Source organism: Ovis aries, chromosome 23 (genome assembly GCF_016772045.2).
Source record: "Ovis aries strain OAR_USU_Benz2616 breed Rambouillet chromosome 23, ARS-UI_Ramb_v3.0, whole genome shotgun sequence".
NCBI lineage: Eukaryota > Metazoa > Chordata > Mammalia > Artiodactyla > Bovidae > Ovis > Ovis aries.
This window is the reverse complement of record NC_056076.1, coordinates 61908986-61925131: the sequence shown is the minus strand read 5'-3', so window position 1 is coordinate 61925131 and position 16146 is coordinate 61908986. Positions and strand designations below refer to the sequence as shown.

Here is a 16146-nt window from a genome sequence, read left to right as displayed (position 1 = left end):
TTTTTCTTCTGTCTGTGCCCAGCGAAGGGCAAGGCTGTGGGAGACACTTTCTAAAATTGCTATCATGAGAACAAGTGGAAGAGAAATTGCTTGCTCATCAGCCTCCCTGCCTGGCCTGAGTCCAGAGCCGTTATGAGCTGGGCCTTGGGGCTGCCTGCCCTGTGACGCTGAGCAAGTGCGTCTCACACCTGGGTGTCTGGGGCCCAGCCGCTGGGGACCGCGTCCCCTGCTGGTGCCCCTCCCAGGCTGAGTGGTTTGGCGCCCCTGCCCCTTTAGCTCCTTCCTCGGCCTCCAGGGCTGCGCATCACGGAGGGAAGCAGGGGGAGAAAAGACCGGATCAGACGGGACCCTGGAGCGCTCCAAGGTGTCGTGTGACTCACCTGTCGGCCTCCTTGAAACGCGCGGGGTCTCCCTCAGGACCAGTGCCTGTCCGGGTCCCCTCGGTGTTCCCGTGGGACTCAGCAGTGAGCCAGGAGCAAGCAGAGTCGTGGCTGAGGCTCCGAAGGTTTGAATCACCCCCCTTAGCGTCACTGAGCCACAGGGGTGCGCAGCAGGGGCCCGTGGGGTGCTGCGTTCCAGCTGGGCAGTGTGTTCTGAGTGGAGAGGTTCCAGAGGGGACACGCGGCAGAGAGGGAACCAAGCCTGGGATCCTGTTCGAGATAGGGCAGGGTTGCTGGAAGAGGAGCTGGGGAGGAGTTTCCGTGCTTAGAATCGGGTGAGGTGGTCCTGGTCTGACCTGGGGGAAGCCCCAAGGAGCACCCTGTTTGCTGAAGAAGTGAGCCCTGAGCCCTCCCTGGCGCTGGGCACTCCTGGGCCAGCAGACTCGGGATGGGGTCACTCTCCACGTGGGTCTGGGGCAAAGGGGAGGGGTTTGAATGGTCTCCGCCTGTATCGTAGGTGAGATTAGCAGAGCCGGCAGTTTGAGAAGCACCGTGAAGGAGAGCAGCTTTGCAGCCGGATGGCCAAGGCACAGACTTGCCTGTGGCTGTGGCCGCCGTGCTGAGCGGTTGGGGTCGGGGTCGGGGGACAAGCGGGCTTCCTTTTAGCGCCATTTGCTGTCCTCACTGCAGCTTCCAGGCTCTGGTCAGTGGGAGCAAAAGAACCTTAGAAGGAGGCGAGCGAACCTCTGTAGCTCAGGGCCCGATGATTTCTAGAATAGAGGCTCGGGTGAGCTGTTTATTTCTAAATGATCTTCACGGCCAAGGGTTTCCTGATTCAGCCAGTGGTAGGGGCTTCTCTGGGGTCTCAGTGGGGAAAGCACCCGCCTACAATGCAGGAGACGCCAGAGACACAGGTTCAATCCCTGGATCAGAAAGATCCCCTGGAGAAGGGAGTGGCAACCCACTCCAGTTCTCTTGCCTGGAGAACCCCATGGACAGAGGAGCCTGGCGGGCTGCAGTCCACGGGGTCCTGCACACACAGCACTCCTCTACAGAGCCAGCCTGTTGGTCTCACCATCTTTTGAGAAAATCAGGGCCACGTGCAGAATGTCTGCCTGGCAGCAAGTGCGGGTTGATACGGGAGGGTGCGAAAGTGTCTTGTTTTACTAAAGGGCCCGATGTTGTCTCTGAAATGCAGGTGAAGCCTTACAATGTGTACGTCACAGTTGCCTACCCACCAGACACAGACACCCCTGGGTTTGCAAAAGAAAACCAGACCAAGGTGAGTAGGCCTCTCTGTGCCCTGTTTCCAGTCTTGAACGCTGGAAACCCCTTTTCCTGTTTTCTCTCTTTCCGTCCTTCAGCTTGCAGGCATTTTCGTCAGAAAATTGAGCTTCTTTGAACTTAAGTGCTTGCAAGAGGCCTCAGAACTTTCTGGAACTTTCACTTGAAATCTTGGGGGCTATAGCCCTATTTTCTTCGTTATTTTTTGGTAACGACACACGGCTTGTGGGAATCTTAGTTCCCAAACTAGAGATTGAACCCAGGCCCCCTGCAGTGGAAGCGTTGAGTCCTAACCACTGGACCAGGAGGAAAGTCCTGGTGTGACCCTGTTTTCAAAGGCCGTTTTTGCTAAGTCTTCAGGTTTGATGTGATGAATAAAGTGTTTCCTTTCTGATGGAGAGTATAGCTTGTATTTCTAACTAACAAGTTAATAGTCTTCGGCTTCCCGGGTGACACTAGTGGTAAGAACTGGCTGCCGATGCAGGAGACGCGGGCTCGATCCCTGGGTCGGGGAGACTTCCATGGACAGAGGAGCCTGGCGGGCTGCAGTCCACAGGGGCCCCGAGAGTCCGCCGTCACTTCCTGACTCAGCATGACACATAGTACTCTTCAGTGATCGTCTCCTCTGGACTGAATTTCATTTAAGGACTTGAAGTGGTTGCTGATCCATTGTCTCTGCCTGGAGGTCTAATGGGCGCCTCAGACGTAACATTTCAAAAACAGCACTTTTGACTTCCCTCTCGTTCCCGCTTACTAGTTTCCATCTCATTTCTGGTGCCCCCTATTCCCACAGCTGCTTAGGCTGGAAACCCTGAAGCCAGCCTTGATGCCTCCTCTCACACCACCCTGGGCTCTGCTCTCAGGACCTATCCCCAGTCTGACTTTTCTAAAAAAAGGGCAGGTGTCACTACCATCCCAGCAGTGTGAGTCACCGGTATTTTCTCCTGGACTGTTGTAATGGTCTTCAGCTTGGTCTGCCTGCTGCTAGCTCTTACCCCGCTGGAGTCTCATAGCTGCTAGCTCTTACCCCGCTGGAGTCTCATAGCGTAGCTAGTGATCCTTTCAAAGGACAAGCCAGCTCTTGTCACTCCCCTGTGCAAACCCCTCTTGTGAGTAAAAGGCCAAAAGGCAAAACTTAAACCCAAACCACAAAAGATGAAAAGCTCCTGTGCAGCATGGTCTGATAGAATGTTCTAGAATGGCGGAAACGGTCTGTGTCTGCAGCTCTGTGATGCAGGCCCATTGCGGCTGTTAGACACTTCCCAGGCAGCCAGTGGGACCAAGACATGGAACGTCTGATGTTATTTAACCTGAAGTTGGAAGTAAATGCCGCATGTTGGTGTTGATAGCATTCTGCGGCATGCGGCTTCCCGGGCACGCTGGGAGTAGAAGCCAGGGGCCTTGAGCCGTTTGGGACCCCGTCTGGACCTCGGCCACCCGCCCTCTGCAGTTTCTCCCCTTCAGGCCTCAGCCGCGCCGGGGCTCCGGCCGCCCCCACGTGTGGGCTGCACTCTTGCCGCCCTCTCTCTGGCTGTTCGAGTGGGTCTTCCTCATGTGTTTCTTTTTGTTGCTGTGCAGCCGTCATCCTGGAGAGGACTCCCCTGACTTGCTGTGTCTCAGCGTCCCTCCCGCGGGATGCTCACCATCCTCTGCCCTGGCCTCATTGTTCTCCGGGGTATTTTCTCGCCTCTGGACTTTCACAGTAACACAGTGACTGTCAGTCATCCCGAGCTGAAAGCAGGCCCTGTGCTCTGTTCACGTGAACCTGCCTTGACACGTAGTAGGCACTCTCTGAGCAAGCAAAGTGGGGAAGAAAGGAATCAGTCAGAACTTCCCCTCTTGAACTTGGCGTTGACTGGTTTTCTTCTTTTTTGTAGTGATTCTCACTAAGTGTGAATCTGTGCCTCATAAAACTAGCACTGATGCTCCATGGGCTGTATATTTTCAGAAAGATGTCTATGGTTTAGAAGCCTTTCCCCCTATTCATTTCGTTTTGACTCTGCTTCCTAAAATGACTACTATTTGAAAGAAATAAAGGTAACCTGAATGCTCTGTCTTAGAAGAAGGGAAACCCGCTAAGCCGATTTGCAGCATCTGATAAGTGATCTTTTAGGTAGAAGCAGAGCTGGCAACAGGCGGTGATTTCCCGGCGAAGATTTGATTCGCTGGTGAACTGCTGTTTGTCTTTCCTTGGCTGGCGTGTTGGGCTGACTTCTGCGGGTGGATGGCGTTCAGCCTTGCTCCGTGAGCCCTGTAGAGGGCGCACAGTGCTCCGCCTCTGCTGTCCGTCTGGCCACGTCTGGTCGTGTTGGCCTGGGGACGTGGGAGACTGGTGGCACCTTCAAAAGGACTTTTCTCTTAATTCAGGTTCATCAAGAAACACTTTTATGAGCTCTACGCTTTTCTGTTTTAAGGAAATGTGTTCTGGTTTTTATTTTATTTTTTCAAGCCCACATGGTAAACAAAGTTTATTGTTTCATACCATTTAAGGCTTAAGTTTTGAAACTTCTAACTGAAACTCCCTTCTAAAGAATTTTTGAGCACATGGGTTGCATGTTGCTCCAAAGATTTAAAAATAAAAAAGACAAGGCAGGGTCTTTTTTTTTTTTTTTCCATATTTTAAGTGAAGTTCTGATGGTTCTCACTGGAATTAGGACTCTCGTCCCACAGAGTAACTGGGGTGCTGAGGGGCTGAATTTTACATGGTAACCAGGTAGAAACTGATCTGGAATCCAGACGGACTTAGTTCTAAAAATAGGAATCTGTTCAAAGGTAGAAAACTAGAATTATGTAAAATTAGGGGAGGAGGACTCTCAAAATTACTTACTTTTTAATGCAGTGGATAGTAATGGTATCGATAATGTCTCTTTTTTTCCCCACCTTTTTAGCCTTTAGAGACACGTCTTATTTCAGAGACCACATCGGTCTGCAAACCAGAACAAGTGGCCAAACAAATTGTTAAAGACGCCGTAGTAAGTAAAACCCTTGTTCCCTTGTGAATAGTTACAGTACTGTATTTCCAAAAAGGTATTTGTCCCAGGGTTTATTTCAGAATATAAAATGACTAGCATTTGCGTGTGTGTGTGCATTAAATTCAGCATATCTAATAGCATAGACTGTTCTTTTCTTCCCTGGTTAATTCCATATTAATTAATAAGTTCTGGAAACTCGTTATATCTCTTATTTTTTTCCACAGTAAAATTTAAATTTATTTATTTTTTAATTTTATTTTTACTTTATTTTACTTTACAATACTGTATTGGTTTTGCCATACATCAACATGAATCTGCCACGGGTGTACACGTGTTCCCAATCCTGAACCCCCTCCCACCTCCCTCCCCATACCATCTCTCTGGGTCATCCCAGTGCACCAGCCCCAAGCATCCTGTATCCTGCACCGAACTCTTTTGAATCTAACTTTGTGGTTGCACTGGGTCTCTGTTGGTGAGCACAGGCTTTCCCTGGCTGTGGCGAGTGGAGGCTCGTCTTCCTCGTGCTGCAGAGGCGCCTCACCGCGGCGGCTTCTCTGCTGAGGAGCGTGGATACTGCAGGCGCCCTGGCTTCTCTCGCTGCGGCCCCCGGCTCTGGAGTCTGGGCTCAGCAGTCGTTGGCACACAGGCTTGGTTGCTCTGCAGCGTGTGGGGTCTTCCCGGACCTGTGTCCCCTGCACTGGCAGCCGGGTCCTTGCTGGACCACCAGGGAGCCCCATGGCTGTGTCTCTTAATCTCAGGAGCAGGTTGAGCAGTCTGAGAGCCTCAGCTCTTTGAAAGGAGGCCGAGGGCTGCCCGTGGCGTGTGGGCAGTTCGCACCACGGCCTACCTGGCATGCTGCCGTCTCCCTTCTGCGCCGCAGTGTTTTCAGTCCTGGATTATTTCAGGTGTCCCACTGCCACACTGGTTTAAGGACTTTCCTTTCCCTTTCCTGCTTCCCGGTATAATTTCCCAAACGTTTACCAGCAAGAAAGTGCTGCCAGCCCCCTCGGCCATCGTCCTGGTGCCCCTCCGCGTTCCAGAGTTTATTCAGAGTCCAGAACGGTCTTTCTGGAAACCAGGTGCTGCTCTGTAGGATGACGTGTGGGCCACAAGCTTTTTGGCAGCGTTCCTGTTAACCCACATGCAGAAAAATATGCATGTCCAGGGGACAAGTAAACATACATGCAATCCTTAGGCCCACATTGGATTTAGGAAACCTGGGGATGATCGGAATGAGAAGTGTCGGCTGGCTGGACCTCGGCCTTGAAGTAACGTCCGTTGCGTGTTCAGGCCGAACCCAGCAGAATACAGGAAGCCTTGAAGACTATTGAAACATCTGCGGAGGTGGGAAGGACTTTGCCCTGATTGTGTTCAAAGGCGTAGGAAGATGGCACCAGTGGACTGGGCGGACTTTGTTTTTCCTGGTTATCTCAAGTCAAAGCAAACACGCTCCATGTTTTTAACGATTCGAAGCAGCTCTTTGTATTTTGGCAGGATTCCGTTAATCTGGAGGTTCTCACGCTTTTTTCATCTCTCGAGCACTTTCCACCCTAAACTTGTCCAGGGCCCCAGAGAACTTTTGGTTCCATGGCTTATCGTTATCAGTATTTGCTGCATCAGAAAGTGAAACTGTATCATTTAAAAAGGACTTATTCATTTAAAATGACAATGATAAATTCAGTGTATTTTACTGTAACATTTTTATAACAAAAAGTATTTTTCAAAACAGAACCTAGCGGGAAGGGGGGCATTGTTTCTCGTCCGCCCAGCCTCTTTAACGTCTGTGCTGGTGGAGAGCAGCTGCCCCGTAGCCACTCCTGCACGCCATCCGTCAGGTCATTCTGCATGCAGGGTGCAAAGTGAGGCTGGCTGCGCAAAGACTGTGGCTGGGAAAGGGAGGGGGATGCTCCAGGCTTTTCAGATGATTGTGGACATTCCTTTTTTTTTTCGATATAAACCTGAACTGGATGAACAGTAGTTTCTTAAAGGTGAGTTGCGACGTGAAATTGGGAATTCTGGCAGCGAACTCTTCGTCCTCGGTTCTGTGCACGGTTTTGTACCCATTCATGATTTTGTAACATTATGTATTCATCCTTGGGAAAACATGGGTTCCCTGAGTTACCCCCCAAATCGCATTCATTCATATCACTGCTGATCTTACGATAGAAGTCTTTCTGTGACTGAGAAGCTGACAGCCTCAAAATGGCAGGCGCACGTTTTTCCAATTCTGGCTCAGACTTGCACACGTACTACAAAAGCTACCCGCCTGCCTTGAAGCGACAGTCGTTTCATTCATTTTCTGCTGGGACTCTTCCAAGTCCCCCCGTCTGAATGACCACAGATCGTCAGTCCTGGTTCTTGCTGCAGAAGCGGTCTGCGGAGCAGGGGGATGCTTCCTGACGCGCACGGCGGGCGCAGGGCTCGCCCGAGAGGCGTCCGTCGCCTTCCGCTGGCGCAGAGCGCGAGGGGGCGCCCGTTGCTCCTCTTCGTCGTGCAGAGCTGTGAGAAGCCGCGTCCCGAGTGCGTGCAGTGGGCTCCCGTTGGTGTTGAGCAGCGTCCTGTGCGTGCACTGGGCTCCCGTTGGTGTTGAGCAGCGTCCTGTGCGTGCACTGGGCTCCCGTTGGTGTTGAGCAGCGTCCTGTGCGTGCACTGGGCTCCCGTTGGTGTTGAGCAGCGTCCTGTGCGTGCACTGGGCTCCCGTTGGTGTTGAGCAGCGTCCTGTGCGTGCACTGGGCTCCTGTTAGCGGTCTCTTGCCTCACAGCAGGGTGCGCATGTCAGTCCTGACATCCCCGTTGGTCCCACGCCTCGTTTCTCCCGTGGTCGTCTGTGCGTTTGTTCCCTACAGCTGTGTCTCTATTTCTGTAAATAAGTTCATCTACCATTTTTCTAGATCCCACATACATGCATTAATATGCGATGTTTGTTTTTCTCTTTCTGGCTGAGTTTTCTGCGGGGACCTAGATGGGAGGAAACCCAGGGGAGGAGAGGGCGTGCGCACGCGTGTGGCTGAGGCACTTGGCTGTATAGCAGTTGGCGCTGTAAAGCAACTATACTCCAGTTAAAAAAAACAGGAAAAAGAAGTCCTCCAGGGTCGTGATTGAACAGAACGATTCATTCTACTGCTAACGAGTGCAGTTTTAAGCAAAAGTTTTGGAGATTTGAGCAATTAGTTTTCTTCCCGTGTTTACTGATCATTATAAGCGCTGGGGTGGTCCGGGCCAACCAGACAGCGGCATCTCCCATCAGTGCAGTGCCCCGGGGTGAAACGAGGCGATTCACGTCTTAGTGTTGGCATGACTGCGGGTTTGTCTTCGGGGAGGGTCTCCCGACACTCAGGGTCCGTGGCTCATATTTTGAGAAGTGTCCGTCCAGCCGCCCCAGCCTGTCTGCCACAGCCACGTTCATCCCGAGCTCGCGCGTGTGCCCGTGACCGCTCCTCCCCTCGACGTGGACGGACACGGGACATCATTTCTGGCGTGCTGAGCTGATTCCTTTCCATGATGCTACCACTGCCTCTTTCCTTTCTATTTCAGCAAGGAAATTTCAACAGTTCCATCGGCTCCGACGGGTACATGCTCTCATCACTGACCTGTGGAATGGCTCCAGTAACGTCCATCACTGAAGGGCTCCAGCAGGTGAGCCGTGCCTGGGCCTCAGGACAGACGGACACCCAGACAGACAGCCAGGCCCTTCACTGAGCCTCACTGGGCAAAGGCTGAGGGGAGACAGGGCAGCTTTGTCTGGGGGTGTGAAGAGTTGTTACTGGAGTATCAGCTTGTGTCTTCCTCTACCTGGGAGAAGTAAACAGGAAGCATTTTAAAGTCGTTTAGTCGCTAAGTCACAGCCCTCCAGGTCCCTTTGTCTGCAGGCTTCTCCAGGAATACTGGGGTGGGTCGCCGTGCCCTCCCCTAGGGGATCTTCCTGACCCAGGGATGGAACCCACGTCTCCTGGGTTGGCAGGCAGATTGTTTACCATCTGAGCCCCCAGGGAAGCCAGGTTAAAGATGTAGCGTGAGGAATTTAGACTGGGAAGAAGTCTTCCACGTGGCGCTGCGGGTGTAGAGAGAAGGTACCTGCTACTATTAGGGCGTTCATCTAGTTTTTCTCTGAGAACGCGTCCTTGTCTGGAATTGAAAATTGGAAATCTCTGTCTTTAGGGGGTGCGTGCATGATGAATTGCTTCAGTCATGTCTCCCTCTTTGTGACCCTGTGGACCATAGCCAGCCAGGCTCCTCTGGGATTGTCCATGGGATGTCCATGGGATTCTCCACGCAGTAATACTGGAGTGGGTTGCCATTTCCTTCTCCAGGGGATCTTCCCCACCCAGCGTTCAAACCTGGGTCTCTTAAGTCCCCTGTACTGGGAAGCAGGTTCTTTACCATTGGCGCCTCCTGGGAATCCTGGTAGGTCTCTAGGGGTTAGAGGTGGTCCTGCCTGAAAGTCCCAGGATGTTAGACCAGAAACTCTCCAGTGAGTCAGACCACAGGAGCTCAGGGAGGTAAGTCCAGGGTGCGAGGCAGTCCCTGCCCTCACAGCGATTACGGTTCATCCAGAAGAGACATAAAAATCAGCTGCACCTTGAGCCTGGCGCTGTGTCTGCTGCTGGAGAACCAGAGGGAAGGCGGCAGCCTCTGGGCGCCAGGAGGCTTGCGGTCTGGTGGGAGAGGCTGAGGAGGCTGATTCGACAGTGCAGCGCCGCGTGATGAGGGCTTCCACAGAGGGACCACTCTGGAAAGGCCGAGGCAGGTGCCGGAGGGGAGATGGGGCCGGGGCAGCCCCTCAGGGGCGGCTGATGGCAGAGCCTCATTCACCCCAGAAAGTCCCAACGAGTCGGGTGGGGAGAGGCTTCTCTGCTTCTCCCAGGAGGAGATCCTCGGACGCCCCAGGGGGTCCAGTGGTTGAGTCCGCACTGTCGCCGCGGGGCATGCAGTCAACCCCTGCTCAGGGCACTGAGACCCCACGTGCCTCAGGGTTTTGCCAACAGTAACAAAAAGAGCATCTAAATTTCTTTTAGATGCTTATGGAGAATGTGAGTAGAAGCCCATGAGTTCCCGCAGACCTGTCTCCAGTCCCTCCCGATGCTCCTGCCAGTAACGTCTTGCGCGTGGGTGTGGCTCCGTCACGGCTGAGGAGCTGGTGTCCGTGCGTTACTGCCGCCCGAAGTCCCCAGTTGGCCTTGGGAGTCACTCATGGCGTCATCCACCCTGTGGCTCTGACGGCTGCAGAGAGACCCCTACCCAGCATTGAGGTGTCCTACAGATGCTTCCCTGGCCTGAATCTTGCACTGTGCGTGCTAGGTCACTTCAGTTGTGACCGACTCTTTGTGAACCTGTGGACTGTCGCCCACCAGGCTCCTCTGTCCATGGGATTACCCCAGCAAGGACGCTGGAGTGGGCTGCTGGGCCCTCCTCCAGGGGGTCCTCCTGACCCAGGGCCTGAGCCCACGTCTCTTACATCTCCCATGGTGGCAGGTGGGCTCTTTACCGCTAGGGCCACCTGGAAGCTCCGAGTGTTCCCTTGGGGCCACCTGTTTCTAAAACCCTCGCAGCCGCTGATGTTTTCACTGTCTCCAGAGTTTGCCTTTTCAGCTTCCCTTTGGTTTTTACACTTTTCAAAATTATCCTTCTGCCTGCTTGAGCGAATGAGGTCATTTCTGAGACTCGATGTGAGACACGGCAGACCCTCACCCGTATCCACTGTCCACCCTTCTCAGAAGCGGTCTGGCTCCAGCCTTTACCTCCTTATCTCTGGAGCAGACACTTCCATGGAGGCTTTTAGCTGGTTTCTTGGTTCTGGATCAGGTTGATATCCTTGCTGAAGGGTGCACGTGGAGCTCCCCTTTCTTACCCTTCTCTCCTTGTTCACACCTACCCCGCCCCGCCTCCACCAGCTCTTACCCTCCCTTTTTAGTGATACTGTGATTTTGGTTAGACTGTACTGAGCTAACCATCATTAGGGCTATTTCAGTGCTGTTCCCAGCTGAGCTGTGTAATACACAACCCATTCTCCTTTCTTCCGCAGTCTTTTTTAATTCTTCCCTGAAACTAAAGGTTAGCTGGCCTTTTACTAGGTATTATTCATAGTGATTGTGTTCGTCTCCTCTTAGAAATATCAGATAATCTGTCAGTTTCACCTGGAAGGACTTCCTCACGGAGCCTCCTTACCTGCCATCAGGACTGGCTGCCACCCCCGAGTCTGGGGCTCGGGGGACCCCGGCCCCCTTCTCGGTCACCCCAGGGGCGCTCCGCTGCTCTTCAGTGCCAGGTCCCCTGCGTCTTCGTATCACAGGGCGTTGCCGTTCTCTGCTGACGCCTTTCTCTTGGGCTGCTTCCCTCTTCTGGTAGCTCCTGAAAAACAGGTGCTGCTTGGGAGGCAGGTTTTTTGTGCCATTTCGGCATGGCTTGTGGGATCTTTGTTCCCTGACCAGGGATTGAACCCAGGCCCTCAGCAGTGAAAGCATGGAGTCCTAACTGCTGGACGGCCAGGGAATTCCTGGGAGGCAAATTTTTTGATGCTCTGAATCTTTGAAAATGTCTCTCTTTGTAGTCCCCTGCCTTTTAAAAGTTGCATTTGCAGGCGTTACAGTGGGAGTCCCTTACTGGAAAGGGCAAAAATTAAGGGTTTGGTTAATCGCTCCCTAACCCTGAGCCAGTAATTGCTGTTCTTCAGTTGGTTCTCTGCCCAGGTCTGGAGCGAGCTGGTGGCGGCTGGCACTAGGCATTCTCAGCGCCTGGCGTAGGGTCTGCCTTTTACGATCAGTACATAAACCTTGAACCAAGAAGCCTTGGTTGTAGTCTGGATACTGGAGATGCTTCTCTGGACCTTCCCGAGCTCGGAGAACCCGAAGGCTACTGAGCATCTCCGTTTTGCTCTTTGTGTAGCTGCATGTTTTCAGTAGCTGGACGACGACTTGTCGCCGCCTGGCTGCAGGCCCCGTGTGTCCAGCGGTGCAGAGCCTCTGTGTTCTGCTGGTGCTCACCACGTTTTCATTCTATATCCTTATCCTCGGAGCAGATCAGAAGATGTGTCTTAGGGACTGTGTATCAGAGATGGACCCGAAGAGTCCCTGGACGGGTGAGTGTGCTGCCCTGCCGCGCGCGCTCACAGGCCTCTGTCCCGCAGGTGGTCACCATGGGCCTCTTCCGCACGATCGCGCTGTTCTACCTGGGAAGTTTCGACAGCATCGTGCGTCGCTGCATGACGCAGAAGGCAAAATTGGAGACTGTAGACAAAACTGCCTGATTCTCACCCCCTGGAAAAAGACTGTCTGAATAATCTACCAGCTTGCTGCTAAGTGGGACACAGTTTTGGGCTTGCAGACACTTATGTCTTGCTTTCTAATCTGTGAGATTGGACCAGTGATCTTCAGAAACCTGGCTGCAAGCAAGGGGATCGCTGTTCAACTCCAGACTATTATTAATACTATGCAAATACGGAGGAGACTGCTTGATTCTCCGAGGTGGAGAGGTGATGGTAAGGGAACTCACACCATGTGAGCAGGATTCCAGAAAGATCACTGAAATGTTTCTTCTCTTCTACTTTTTCCCACTAGAAATCATGTCCAAATGGGTTTCTGGGACCTTTTCTTTTTTTCTTGTTCTCTTTTTTAACTTGGTGTGTTTTATTACAGATGCATTTCGCACATTGCCGTGGGGGCTGAATGCATAATAGTACCCCTGACTCACTCTGATGCTGGTGGCCACTTGTGGTTTCTTTCTCTTTGATCCCATAAAACTACGTGGGGGATGGGAGAGGACCATACAGAGGAACGAAGGAGATAAATATTTTCCAGTAGGAAAAAATAATGATTTTTTGTCTTCTTTAGGCTCGAATGCTTAGGGCACGTCTCATTTTTCATTCATGGAGAAAGGCAGCCTCCTAAAATATTTTCTGAGGAGAGAGATAAAACCTTAGAAGCTTAAAGTTTACAATTTCTTCGATAGCCGTAACGGCCCAAAGCTCACCCATTCTGCTGTAGTTTCTTATTCTTCCCATGCCTGCCTTTCCACTTTTGCTTAGACTGCTATAATATTTTTATAAAAAAAGAGAGAGACCAGTTTTTTTTCCCTTGACTTTTAAAATGAATTAATGAGTTTATTAAAGCAAATGAAAAAGTTAGAAAGTGTGACGTTTGTCTCTTTGTAGCATATATGTAGCTTTTAAGAAAGACTGAAAGGGGACTTCGCCAGTGGCCTAGTGGTTAAGACTACCCTTCCAATGCAGGGGCACAGGTTCAATCCCTGGTCCGGGAACTAAGATCCCACATGCCGTGTAGCGCAGCAAAAAAAACAACAACAAAACACGCTGACAGCATGTTTCAGCTTGGGGTTTTTCCTGAGACGGTCGTGCGGGTTCTCCCCCTCGTGTCCGTGTGGTGCCTTACACTGATACATGCTTGTGTCGAACCTGCCTTGCTCGGCAGAGGTAGGCTCCATCTGGCCAAGGTGTGTAACCGTTTTAATATGCAGCTGAAGCAACACTTCCACGGACCCACCTCCTTATAAGTTAGAAAATGCCCCCCCTCCGTTTTCTGCCAGTGTTTGGGGGGGCTCCTGCGGAAGTGCCGGTCGGCGCCCTCGAGGCGCACACTGGCAGCAGCCTCAGCTTACTCCTTAAGAAAAAACCATAGGACGACAGGGCTGCCCGGTGTTGAAGACGCTTCTTTGTGAAATGAAATGATCGTCCTGGTCTTTCCATGTGGTCTTTCCATGACTCCACTGACCTTGAGAACATCTCCGACCACGTGTTAGCAAGCCCAGCCGTCGTTGCTGGCACAGTGGAGGCCTGGACACGCTGTTCCTCTCCGGGCGCAGCCTGCTGTCCACGGGCGGAATTCCGCGGCGAGGCCCGCGAGCCGCTGCCCACGAGCTGCACCGTCTGGGATGCGCCCTGCAGACCTGAGCCTCGAGGGCGGCGCCCTCACGGTACCCAGCCCCGCCCTCTCGCACACAGGTGAGTTTATGCGTTTCCAGATTCCAGCTCCTTTTAGTGAGAAAAGACCACTGCTTTGGAAGAAGGAATTTTTTTTTTCTTGTTCAAAAACAGCAGCTGTACAAGAGATTAAAGACCTGAACACTTTGACAAACCTTTTTTACTCTTGAGTTTTTGAACTCTTGACTTTCAAATGACTCAATTTTTACAAAGTAAGATGTTGAGTGGCTTTTATCCAGTGTCTTTTTGAAAGGCATGAGAATGGCACGCGTTCACACAGTGAGCGACAGAAGAGATTGTTATTTAATATGTAAGTTGCTCGGGATGACTTCACTGCAGTCTGTCGGGGTGGGTTGAACCCATAAAGTTTTCACGAATCTTTCAGCCTTCAGGAGCCATCGTCTGCAAACTCTGCTGAGTCATATTGGGTAGCTTCTAAAAGGGAGTATTGACTATATTTTCCTCATTGCAGAAAACAGATACAAAGTAAAAGCTGAATGCTTCTCAGTTTTATTCTTTTTTCCTAAGTGTTTCTTGAATGTGGGTATCTTCTACTGATGGTCTGTATTTAAGTCTAGTCCAAAATGGTGCATTCTTTGATCAGATCAACTCTTTCACAGTAGTTATTTCAATATACATCTCTCAAGGTAGCCTCAGAGAGAGCTCAGTCATTCCGGGTCACGTACGACCCGAACAAATCTAGGAGCCCCTGTTCTGCAACAGGGAGATGTCCCCAACTGAGGCGAGGCTCAGGCGTGAGAGCAGGTTCGTGGAAATCATAGCACCGGGGAATTACAGCATGAGGTTCATGGAAATACAGCCTCTGTCAGAGATGGCAAAGGTCTACAGTTTCGTAGACAAAAAGGTTTGGAAACTGAGGTGTTCCTTTGCTCCTGCCTACACTTGGTGCCGTAATTTACTTGATAGCAAAACCTGACTTGAGATTCGTATAGTTTTTCTTCATGTCACACCATGGGCTGTTCACTTATCTGAAGAAATACCAGTGGTTTAGATGACAGATTGCCCCAGACTCTGTGGAGATGTTTTTTATAATGTCCAGTGTAGACCTCATATTACCTTTTCAAAATGTTAAAAATCTTTTTTTTTGGATGGGGGATTGTAGACACGTAAGAAGCATCACACAGTGACCTGGCTTCATCCAAGTTGTGAAACTGTTATAGGCAGATTCTCTTTTTTATCTTTTTTGGCTCAATTCTTGTTAAACCTTTCATTATACTGATTTCTTTTTTGCTCAGAAAGAAGAGAAAGACTGACTCAGACTGCAGATTGTTAGGGAAACTATCGGCTTTTTTTTTTAAGGATCACATTGATTGAACACTTTCTGTTGTACCCAGAAGTGGGTAAGTCTTACTTGTGGCAGAAGAAGTTTAATCATAATTCTGTTGAAAGGTGGATTCTGTGTATGTGACCAACAGTAGCTTATTATGTGAGTTTCAGGTCTGATGTGCCTGCCTCTGCTAGGTTGGGTTGTATTATTTTATTATAATGTATTTGTGAGTATATTTATTTTAATGTTTAACGTTATTCAGCCATTGAAATTGCAAAGTATGTTCAAGGACCCTATATCATTGAAAAAGGTATAAAAATTCTCATTTTTGCCAAAACAAAGTCAAGAGAGTTGTTCTTTTCTATAAACTTTAAAATTTAACTTTGACAGCTGAAAAGAGAAGAAATTAAAAATGCTGTTATTGATGGCCCCTTTATATGAAATTATATTTGTTTCATTATAAGTCTCTGTTTGGATCTGGTAAACCATTTATTGTTGATTCTTGGAAGTAAAAATTTGAGAGACCATTTCTAATAATGACAAAACTTTTTTCATAATAGTTGTTTGATTCAAAGAATTGAATGTCTTTTCTTTTCAGAAGAAGGTAGTTCCATAATAATTTTTAAGAAATGAAGTGTATCAACATATTTAATTTTATCATATCATATTCCAGTTTAAATGTGTCTTAACTTACTCGAAGACGCTTAAGCTGTTCATACTTTTTGCCCTGAAATGTTTCGTGTCTTTCTCATTTCCTTAGCTTCTTAGTGGCTCAGCGCTGAAGAATGCCTGCTAGCCATGATCTCCCGTATTCCGGATGCAGTCTTGCCTAGTTCAGCAGAGCTGGCAGGTCTGGTGTTTTGAAGAGGAAAGACTAGCTATTATATTTTACACTTGCTTGAGGTGACAACTCTAAAGGCATTTTTAAACTGATAAGAATGCATATGGCTATTTTGATATATAATAGAACCTGTGTTTGCTACTTTAGAAGCTTTTGTGGCAGAATTGTAACCTAATTTTCATATCTTGTATTTCTGAATCATGACAAAAAATAAATGGGGAACATGCTTTACAGATTTGAAAACTTCTTTCTTAGAAATGTGCATTTTTAAAGACACATTTAAGCAAAACACCAGTCTCTTTCATGATATTACCCTAACCTTACATCTTAAACACTTGACAAGGCTTTATTTTTATCATTTTTTAGGAAGTATTATTTTCACAGTAGATGTTTTAGCCCTTGTTTCAAATATGTTCTGGATTTGTGTGACTCTAGTGTGGGGTATATGA

At 49.9% G+C, this 16146-nt stretch overlaps 1 protein-coding gene across 5 annotated transcripts in view; it reads left to right on the top strand.

Moving 5' to 3' along the window:
- KDSR (3-ketodihydrosphingosine reductase) overlaps window positions 1-15928 on the top strand; it is a 41003-nt gene extending 25075 nt beyond the window's left edge. For 2 of the 5 annotated variants that reach the window (XM_042239150.2, XM_027961076.3), the window contains 4 exons: window positions 1579-1662; window positions 4553-4636; window positions 8171-8272; window positions 11760-15928. In XM_042239150.2, the coding sequence (XP_042095084.1) occupies window positions 1579-1662; window positions 4553-4636; window positions 8171-8272; window positions 11760-11879 (390 nt within the window). In that variant the 3' untranslated portion in view covers window positions 11880-15928. The remainder of the gene's footprint in view (window positions 1-1578; window positions 1663-4552; window positions 4637-8170; window positions 8273-11759) is intronic. The other 3 variants (XR_003586743.3, XR_003586744.3, XM_042239151.2) reach the window with 3 other exon arrangements.
- Window positions 15929-16146: the final 218 nt, after the last annotated feature.